Source organism: Columba livia, chromosome 2 (assembly GCF_036013475.1).
Source record: "Columba livia isolate bColLiv1 breed racing homer chromosome 2, bColLiv1.pat.W.v2, whole genome shotgun sequence".
Taxonomy (NCBI): Eukaryota; Metazoa; Chordata; class Aves; order Columbiformes; family Columbidae; genus Columba; species Columba livia.
This window is the reverse complement of record NC_088603.1, coordinates 36,283,512-36,294,152: the sequence shown is the minus strand read 5'-3', so window position 1 is coordinate 36,294,152 and position 10,641 is coordinate 36,283,512. Positions and strand designations below refer to the sequence as shown.

At 49.6% G+C, this 10,641-nt stretch overlaps 1 protein-coding gene across 4 annotated transcripts in view; it reads left to right on the top strand.

Annotated features, from left to right (window-relative positions):
* The window catches only part of HOXA3 (homeobox A3), a 44,796-nt gene extending 35,238 nt beyond the window's left edge, over positions 1–9,558 (top strand). For 3 of the 4 annotated variants that reach the window (XM_065051388.1, XM_021280853.2, XM_005513486.4), the window contains 2 exons: positions 5,844–6,432; positions 7,880–9,558. In XM_065051388.1, coding sequence (XP_064907460.1) covers positions 5,961–6,432; positions 7,880–8,649 — 1,242 coding nt within the window. In that variant the 5' untranslated portion in view covers positions 5,844–5,960 and the 3' untranslated portion in view covers positions 8,650–9,558. Of the gene's footprint in view, positions 1–2,551; positions 2,967–5,843; positions 6,433–7,879 lie in introns of those variants that run through there. The other variant, XM_065051389.1, reaches the window with a different exon arrangement.
* The last annotated feature ends 1,083 nt before the right edge of the window (positions 9,559–10,641 follow it).

Genomic DNA, 10,641 nt, shown 5'->3' with positions numbered 1-10,641 from the left:
GCCGTAATTTGAAATGGGCCAAAACGCGCCTGAAAAATAAACTGCAGGCTTTAATTGCAGCTCAATTATTTGGCAGCCTTTCCTCGGATTTATGACCCAGTTCGGATGCATGTTGTCCCAGTTAAAACACTCATAAACAATACAGTTCTGCTCTAGAGCAAAAGAAAGCAAGAAGAGTTTTGGAGGAGGGGGGCATTTCGGCGAGTTGTGTAAATAACCTCAGTCTACTGAGCAAATAGCATTGCCATTCTTTAGTGTTAGATAGTATAAACAATAATTTAGATTAACCACAGCCTGATTGGATAGTCCAGTCCTTCTCTAAGGCAGCTGATATCCCCTCCTGACTTTCTAACGACTTCGGCAGGCACCACTTCCAGAATTAGCCCCCTTTACCAGCAAAAACTCGCCTTGCATTTCATCCCTAAGAGATCCCCCCAAATCAGCCTTGAATTATGGTGCTGCCTGCTTCCATTTCAGAGCATCCAAGGACAAAGCGTTTTGCAGGCTTTATTTTATTCAGAAACTAAGAGTAAATCCATGAAAAGCGGGGGGAGTCCCATAGAGTGGGACCCTTCGGGAAGACAAGGCAGCTCATTTCTGCCCCGAGAATCAGCCCCAAACGCTGCCGATCTCTCCCCGAGCTGAGCCCTATCGCTCTCTGCGGAATGGAGCAGAAAGAAAATATTCGGCCTCTGGGAGAGAAAGACAGATAAAAGCAGCAGGGATCTGTGCGTTGGGACACTTACCCCGACATCATAAGAGACATTACAAAAAATAATCATCTTCTTATGTTCAAAATTATCTCTTTAGGGAGAGAGGGGGCGTGGGGAAACGGGACTACTACGCGAAATCTCGCAAAATACTCTTTGCAGGCAGTAAGACGAATGGAGGAAACACTTCAGTATTCCTATGAACCACTTCGGTTCTCACGATTTAAGTCCATTGCAAATCCCTTCAGTTGTAAAAAGACCCCCTCCCCCCCTCCCCGTCTCCGCTCTTAAATACAGACATGTAGTCAGAATATCCCGCTAGAGATCTCTTCAAAGTTCAAACGCGCTACTAGGAAAAGATCTCCCAGGTTTTGGGCAGTGCTCCCCAAACCGGCAGGCTCCTCGGTGTCCGCAGGTTTCCGAAGTCCCCAGCTCTCTCTCCCTTGCCAAATCCTTCTCTCCAGTCCGGGGGGCTCCGTCGGGGCGCAGAGCTGCCTCTCGCTATTTGGTCGGGCAAGAGGGCGAATGGCAGATCAGCAGTTTCAGAAGAAAGTGTGGGGTTGATTATTGACTAAAAAGACTTTTTTTCTTCCGATGCGACATTCAAGGGGTTGTTTGAAGCAAAACGCATACGCGGGATTTTTGCCTCTCCTCTCCTCCTACGCTGCCCGCTTCCCCTTTCATGTGGTGCCTTCTCACTTATGCCATAAGGAGCAAGTGTTTTCTGTTTTAGTGCTCTGTTTACAGCTTTGGTGCATGAAGTCATAAATCTTGCATAGCCATAAATGACAAAAACCATTGGTATGCGTAAGAGGCCACCCCAGCCTTATAGTGCTTTTTATTTCTCGCTTCCCCCTCGCTTTGTTTGTGCTTTAAGATGACGCCGGGTTCCCTTGTGTTTTAAACGGACTAGTTATATTTTTAATGCCTTAATTAACGAAGTAACGTCAAATTTACACATAGGCATTATTCGGAGCCTCTGCTTAATGCACGGAGCCCATAGCCCAGCTACTGTCTTCCAGAGGGGCAGGGGCTGCAACTTGATTTAAGTTATCGTTTGCACGGGCGTTGCCGTGTTTGTTGCAGGAAAAGGGGGGACACACGACCACCCCCAAAACCCGGGGCCCTGGAGAAAGAGGCCAGCTCCTTCCCCAGGGCGGTTGAGGACCAGGAGGCGCCGAGCCCTCGTCCACGCAGGGCTGCTTCCCACGCGTCCCCCCGGGGTGCTGTGGGCACCCCAACCCGCCTGTGCAGCACATGTGTGTGAGTGTGAGCGCCTCTGTGCCCGTCCCGGGCGCTGGGGATATTTGGGGGGCGAGGGGGGTGTCTGTGTGTACATCTGTGTGTGTGCGCTCACGCATACATCAGTTAATAATTAGAAACTCTAATGATTTCCAGCGTGGCTCTGAAGGCATTGCCCAGAGCGGGGATTCTGGTGGGCTTCGGCTGGCTCTCCAGACCCAGCCCCGACTCTACGGGCTTTGCTCCCATCCCCAGGACTCAGCCGGGGCTTTGCGGGGCTCCCGGCGGCGGTGAGCGGCAGAGGGGCTATTCCGCAGCCGGCACCCAAGCCCACCGGTAAGAGGGACAAACCCTAGCCCCCCCCCAGCAGCACCCCCGGAGGCTGGTGAGAGCAATCCTTTGTGAGCGCCGTTTGTCTTCATTAGCATAATTTTCCTGGACTTTGGTGACGCCTGGATGCGGGGGGGCCGCACTCCTTCACTGCCGCGCTCCTCCGCTCCCTCCCCAGCCCCCACCCTGGTCCAAGCTTCCCCAGGCGGCCGCCTTTTTTTCTTCCTTCTTTTTTTTTTTTTTTCTTTTTCCTTTTTTCTTTTTTTTTTTTTTTTTCCCTCCGCTCTCCCCCCACCTCGCTTTCTCCTTTCCACTCTCTCCTTCCCTTCCCAGAGCAGCCCTGGGAAACATCCCTGTCCTCCGTGCCCCACGCAGGGGGAGCCCGGCACGCCGGTGACCGGCTCGGTGCAGGGTGGGCAGCCTGGAGCTGGAGGGGAGCGGGGGAGGCGGGTGTCCGAAGCAACCGTCCCCATACCGTGCGGGGCAGGGCTCGCCCCTCCCGGTCGGGGGGTGCCGGGTGCGGAGGAGCTAAGGCGGTGCACACCCCACGGCCACAGGGACCGGCCTGGGACAGAGAGGCCCCGCTCCCTGGGTTGTGTCGTCTCCAAAAAAAAAAAAAAAAAAAAAAAAAAGAGGGAGAGAGAGAGAGCATGCTGGCTTCCGCCTCAGTCGTCAGAAGTTAAGGTAAGCAGGCCACAAATACGCTGCTATCAGTCGTGAATGGCGGAGTTTATGTCCCAGTGATTTATGACCGTAGACTTAAATGTCGGTTCAAGAAGAGTTCACAAGCTGGGGCTTCCTTCCAGGCAGTGACTGATACCCTTACACTTCGTGTTCAGGCAGCTCTCTCTCCTCTGTTTTCTCCCCCCGCCTCCGCCACCCCGCTTCTCTCAACTTTGTCTTTATCTTTCAGGAAATCTTTCGGGGGGGCTGCCTGGTTTTTCATCCTAAAGTCAGAGTTTGGGGCTCGGCTGGGAACTACAGGGCAAAGATCTGGTGTATTTAGGAAAGGGGGAGGCAGAGGGGAGGGAAGGAAAGGGTAGACAAGACCTGAACTGGGGAGTGGGAGAAACTGGGGGAACATGCTTTGCCCAAGCAGGTTTCATCTGCTGTCTCCAGGCTGTCTAGGTTGGTGGGAGAAAAATTGGTAAATGGCAGAGAAGTGTATTGCACAAAAGGAGATGGAGGCGATGGAACGGGTACCGGAAAAAATGGGGGCCCATCTGTGTTTGTGAGACCTGGCCTTTTGTCTCCGAGGGGGGAGAGGAAAGCGCTTCCCATCCCAGGCACCGGCTGGGCTGGCAAACTTTCTCCCGCCTCGGCCTCCCGTTCGGGCGCTGTTATTATAGTGATAATTGTCGCTCTTAATCCCGCTATTCCCGCTTTCGCCAGGAATGGCCGGGCGCTCCTCAGGTTACCCTTGCTTCTCTACAACTTTGTAGGAAGTAATTAACTTGGCGAAGCCAAAGGCGGGAGCTGATTTTTTTTTCCCTTGCTGGCAGGCGGCCGAGGCTTCAATAATATTTTGTCTTCAGAGTAAAGTTGCCTATTGTCTGCGGACAGGCGGCTGCGGGAGCAGCGGTCTCCGCATCCCCGCTCCGCGCTGCCCGTCCTGCCAGCGCCAGCAAACTTCCGAGCGGCCGGGGAAGGCGAAATATTTGATGTCGTGATCATGAAAGGCATTTGCCTTTGTAAAATCACCGCTGCCTCGTTATTTCCTCTTCTCTTATTGTAGTGGTGTCTACAACGTCTCTTTCAAAGGAATTGAGAAAAATCACACCAGGCCTTGATAGCATCAACAGAGGCAAGGAGCTGGAATTCGTGTGCGCGCCTCAGATCTCCATCGGTTTATTAGCTTAATAATATTCAAAGAGCTTGATTAGTGCAATAACAGGGTAGTCGCCCTGCTGTAGGTGTGTTACCTTCATTTTGTTACGATCTAACAAAGGGAATACTGTTTTCTAAGAACTTGTATAACTTGAAAGGCATAGAATGAGCTCGTTTGGTGCGTATGTTGTGTAAGACTTTTCGCCCCTAAGCATTTGTCCTCGTTAGATGTTTGAGGGGGGAAATATCCAGCTGGTTAAGCACAAGGAAAGTGGCAAAAGAAACGAGATCTCTTCTGATCCGAAAAGACGTGGTTTGTCAGCAAGGGGGTAGGGGGACGGTAAGTAACACACTTTAATTTCTGAGAACAATGTGAGAGCTCCTGTATTGGAGATTGTGCACAGGTCTCTTCTCCCATTTGTGTGGGCGATTCTTTAACTGGTTATTTTCAGGCAGGTAACCAGTAGACTTTAATCCGGAAAAACAAAACCAAAACCCAACATCACCACCACCACAACTAAACAACATAAAGAAAGAAGGACTGGGGATAGAAAGGGGTGGGGGGGGAGTATGGAGAAAGGGATTCGCCCGGACAGGAGAAGCATTCTCTGGGTTTGTGTCCAACCTCTCCCCAGCCAAGTGACCCTCATACATCAAATTACATAGCAGTTTCCAAGACAGAACCTATTATCACTAAGTTGGAAGGAAAGTTCAAGCCGTGGTCATGGAGATGAACGCTGGTTTTTCAGGTTCCTGGTGTGTTTTTTTCCTCCAATCCATCATGTTTTAACAGGTAGGATCTGGCTGATTCCACGAAAAGTTAGCGTCTTGCGAGTAACTGTCGAAAAAAAAACGAACCAGCAGCCGCCAAAGTGCCCAACTTGCCCCCGCCGGCCTCGCTGAAGGGGCTCCGTGCCGAACTCGGCGCAGTGGAGGCTTCAGTCCCTCTCACGGGTGGGAGGTGGGCGCGGGGCTGCGTTGGGAGGCCCCCGCCGCGCTGCGGGGGCCGAGCGGGAGCCGCTGCGGGCGGCGGCCGGGGCTCGCCCGGGCAGAAACTGCTGCTGCCGGGGTGCGTGACCAGGTCGGCTCGGGGTGGTGTGCGAGCACGGAGGGAAAAAGGCGCTGGCTTTGTTTATTTTCTTATCGAGCATTTCATAGACAAGCCCAAATCCACCACTTGGGATCGGGGTGTGTAAATATCCCCGGCTAGGAAACCTTTCCACCCCGCTCCTGCCCCCTGCCACACGTAGACAGGAACAATCTCATGTATGTCTTTGAAGTTGTATGGAGAGCTGTAATCTGGAGAGAAAGGCTAAAAATAAAACGACGCCGGTTACACGAGAGGGTTTGATCCTCGAGCTAGAATGAAGGAAAAGCCCAGCCCCTTTGCATTACCGATTCCTCGATCACCCTCATCTCAGAGACTGGTATTAAAACAGCCTTTTGGTGATAAATGATGAACCCCCATGCCGTGTGGTGCCCTGCTCTGTTTCTTAAGAACAAATAAATAAAAAACCCTAGAAAGCCACTATCTCGGTGCAGCAAAGCACATATTTGTAGCTGCCGGTAAATCCAGGCAGCTTTTATATCAAAATGCTCTGCGCCTGAGGCCAAGTCGTGCTGCTAAATATTGCTGACCACTTTTTCTTTTATGGCTTTCATGTCACTTAGCTATTGAAAGTAAGATGGATTTGTACCATTTCTTCACCCTGCTCTGCTCTCCCCACACCCCAGGTCTGCCCGGAGAGGCCATTGGAGGAAGAGTGCCACGTGACAGAGGGGTGCCAATGTTATTCTCCAAGGGTGTCAAGACCCTGTCAGTTTGCGAAATAAATATTGGGAAACAACGAAATGCAAAAAGCGACCTACTACGACAGCTCTGCAATCTATGGTGCCTACCCCTACCAAGGAGCAAATGGTTTCACTTATAATGCGAGTCAGCAGCAATATCCTCCATCTTCATCACTTGTGGAAACTGAGTACCACCGCCCTGCTTGCTCCCTCCAGTCCCCCGGCAGCTCCGTGTCCCACCACAAGGCCAATGACATCAGTGAGAGTTGCATGAGGACCCTCCCAAGCCAGCCTCTCCAGCCCCCCGGCCTCACCGACCCACAGGCCCCACCACAGCCACCTCCAGCCCAGCAGGCGCAACCTCCAGCTCCATCTTCTGCCTCACCTTCTCAAAATGCCAGCAGTAACCCTGCCCCAGCCAACTCCACCAAGAGCCCTGCTCTTAACTCGCCCACCATGTCCAAACAGATATTCCCGTGGATGAAAGAGTCTCGGCAAAACACAAAGCAGAAAAACAGCAGTTCCAGTTCAGGTATGAAACATTTTTCCCCCTCTCCCTGAGTACCCCTGGGCTGACCATGCGTCTGTAACCTTGCCCACCTTCATTTTGGGAAGTGAGGGGAGGGAATGGGCTCTTTTCCTCTCTGAGTTGAATTTGGAAAGGACTTTCTGCTGCTTGAAAGGGGAGCTCAGAAAATAAATCACCCCCTGCAAAACTTTCCCAGTCTTGCAGGATGGGTTCAAAGAGATTTTGAATCCTAGTGGTTAAACCACTTATGCCCAAACCACTCGTGCCTTCCTGCATCTATCACATATCCTAGGTAGTCCCCCCTCCAGTAAATGATATCAGTGTGGAGCAGACCAGGCCTTAAGCCAGAGGCCTGTCCTGAGTACTTTGTTGGCATGGTGCTGTTAGATTAATAAGACAGTGACCTATCTCTGCTGAAGTGTAACAGGAATAAAATAGCTCATAATCACAAGCAGGCAGGATCAATGCCCTGCATGCAGTCAGAACCTCTTCTTCTTTTAACAAGCTGATTGGCAAAGTTACAAGCCTGGTAAACAAAAATCATTCTGGAGTGCCATAAACTTCAGCCCATAAAATATTATTTGAGAGATGGAAGTGTGCATTTACGCTTTTATTGCCCAAGGAAACCCAAATCAATAACACTAGTGCTAGCTCGAATGCCCAGGAGTTGTGCTTATATTAACCTCTTCCTCTTTTATGCTTAAATGTGCCTTGGAAGTAGAGCCTAAAACTTTAGTGCATGTCCTTGCTAGTCTGCTTCTTAGAGCTCTGATATCATTGCTGTTTACAGCCTTATATATAATCTATTTATTTTATTAAAAACCAGTGACATTTAAATGTCTGTATGCCTATACGTGAGCCTAGTCACCCTATTTGATCATGTACGTTACACATCCCAATCACTACCATATGTTTATGCTATAAGTTAGATGTGATAGAAACACTATACCATCAATTCTGTGTTTATATATTACAATGTTACATATAGATATCTAACCCTCAGGCATTTCTAGCTGATGTGTGTATGTCAGGGTTTTCAGAAAAAGAGGGTTGCAGGTCTTAACAGCAATGGAGAACAGCTAGTTCTTGAAGACCGTGATCCTGCTATGTTAGCAAAGCCATAGGTTCACCTTCAGAGTTTCTAAACCATGCTGTGTTTCCCTGAAACTTTCTTATGCCTTTATGCAAAGCTCAAGATACATTGCATGCTGTTGTTCTTAAAGGAAGCAAGTATGATCATATAGTGACACTGATGAGGTGAAGGAGTCTATTGAGGATTGTAGGTTGGCATGACTGCACTCATGCCATGGGGGAGTACTCATTGCACACATGGGCATCCATCTTGTGCCTGAGAGCTGGGCTCTCCAGGTGCTGGTGTTGTTGGTTGTTGTCTCTGGTTGCCGTGTCTGAGTTCACCATGCTGATTGTGTTCTTTGTGTGATTTACATAGGTGAGAGTTGTGCTGGTGATAAAAGCCCTCCGGGGCAAGCCTCCTCTAAGCGAGCCCGTACAGCTTACACAAGTGCCCAGCTGGTAGAACTGGAAAAGGAGTTCCACTTCAATAGGTATCTTTGCAGGCCACGAAGGGTAGAGATGGCTAATTTGCTCAATCTCACAGAAAGACAGATCAAAATCTGGTTTCAGAACCGCAGAATGAAATACAAAAAAGATCAAAAGGGCAAGGGCATGATGACCTCTTCAGGAGGACAATCCCCAAGCAGAAGTCCCGTTCCTCCAGCTGCTGGGGGGTATCTAAACTCTATGCATTCTTTAGTAAACAGTGTCCCCTATGAGCCTCAGTCGCCTCCACCATTTAACAAGCCTCATCAAAACACCTATGGCATCCCTGCATCGTATACTGCTCCTCTTAATAATTGCCCACCTCCTCAAAAGAGATACACGGGGACGGCAGCTGTGACACCTGAGTATGATACTCATCCTCTTCAAGGCAACGGTTATGGAAATCCACATATACAGGGAAGCCCCGTCTATGTAGGGGGCAACTACGTGGAGACCATGACCAGTTCTGGGCCTTCCATCTTTGGTCTAACTCATCTCCCTCATCCTCCCTCTGCCAACATGGACTACAGCGGGGCTGGGCCAATGGCCAACAATCACCACCATGGACCTTGCGATGCGCACCCAACATACACAGACCTTACCACTCACCATCCTTCTCAGGGAAGAATTCAGGAAGCGCCCAAACTCACCCATCTGTAAGAGACAGGGGGCACTAAGTGGAACACCAAGCCCCCAACTTTTGGAAAGTACTCAACCCTTCCCTTCTCTCTCTCCTCCTCCCCCATACGCCCGCCCCTCTCCTTCTTGTTTCTTTTGTTCGTTTTGGTTTGTTTCCTTTGGTAAAAGCATTTTCTAGTTTATGTGACGTAGCAATATTTGTTGCTTGAATTGCTCTATAGTTTCACTAGTAGATATTTATCTTCTTGAACTGTAGCCTTGTGTCTCACTTTGGGAGTATGCAGAGGCTTTATATTTTACCTTCTACACTTTTATCAAAACAGGGTATATGAACAAATTTTCTATAAAAGGAATTCTTAAATGTGAATTTGTTCGTACATGATTGATCCTTCGGGGAAGCAATTTTTTTTATTGCACTTCTTTTAAATAGCGAGAAAGACATCAAAAGCGCTTGGACAGGGACTTCCTGGACAATTATTAATACGTGTAAGTCTTTCAACGTGTGTATGCTGGTGAACATTCAGATTTATTTATTTTTTTTTTGCAAACATTGAATAATCTAAGTGTTTAAAATTTTATTTATCCCCATTTGTTCATATTTATATATATATAAAAAAATTCTGTACCCTGAATATTCAGGAGGTATTTACCTGGCCATATGCTAGATGGCATACTGGCACGCATAGGAAATACCATTTGAAAGGAAACTATAACTCCTTTTATAAAAATGGTGATAATGATTATGATGATAATGGCGATGCAATAAAATCTGGGAAAAAGATCACAGCTTGAATACTTTATGCTTGTAACATCCAGCCAGGCGGGAAGCGTGTGAAGCTGAAAAGGATAGATTTGTTTTGAAAGTTATACATTCCTTGCTGCTCATGTTCTGGAAAAAAAAAAAATAAAGTTTTTATTCTGAATAATAAAGAGTTAAGAACATGTTCTTTGCAGCACAAGGCAAGGGAGAGCCCTTAATGACGTGGGGAGTTAGGAACTCGTCTGTAAACTCACACGAGGATCCAGTAGCCCACCCGAGGGTCCCGGGACGCCTTTTCAGCATTTCATAGGCAGGGAGGGGGATTGATTTTTTTTTTTTTTTGGTTTTTTTTTTTTTTTTTTTGTTTCCCCAGCAGGGTTTTGAGGCCCGCGGCGGCCGCCCCCTCCTACGCCAGCTACGCAGTGCCCACCCGGCGCGGAGGGTAGGCGGGCGTGGATCGCCCCCTTCCCCCTCTCCGCGGAGCAGTGGGGTAGTGGCCGCCGAGCAGCGCGGGGAGCGTCCCCTGCCTCCCGGCAGGCCAGCTGGAGGGGGGTGTGTATGTGTGTTTGCGCGTACGAGCGTCGGTGTGGGAAGCACATGGGAGCAGAGCTCAGGATAAAGCCTCGCGTGGGTGCGGGCCCGAGCGCGGAGGAGCCGCCTCCTCCCCAGGCTGGGGAAGGAGGGAGCCGAGCGGTGGGCAGCTGCTGAGCCCCGCCAGCTTTTGGGAGCAAGCGGGGCAGAGCAGGCCCCCGACCAAACCCCAGACGCGGCTGGAGAGTGGAGGCCGAGCATTGCTGCTGCCTCCGGACATGGTTCCTTCCACCCCCCACCGCCGCTGCCGTCTTCTCCCTTTTCCTTCAAAAAGTGGAATTATTATTATTATTATTATTATTATTATTATTATTATTATTATTATTATTATTATTATTATTATTATTATTATTATTATTATTATTATTATTACTACTACTACTACTGTGGTTGTTTAATTTTTGCTGAGCCGCCTTCCCTTCCCATCGCAGGCTGATGCTGTGGGGGAGGGGAGCCTTGCGCTCCCTTTCTTCCCGCGGAGGTGTGTATGTGTGTGAGTGTGTGTATTGCGGGGGGGAGGTGGTGGGCGAGGGTGGGCGGCACACGGTACTGCAAAAACGCTACTGTCCCGGCCCCAAACGGGCACCCGCGGGCGTCTCCGGACCGAATCGGCTCGAGGTGGAAGGCAGAAACCCACAAGTGTGTGCTTAAATTCGATTTTT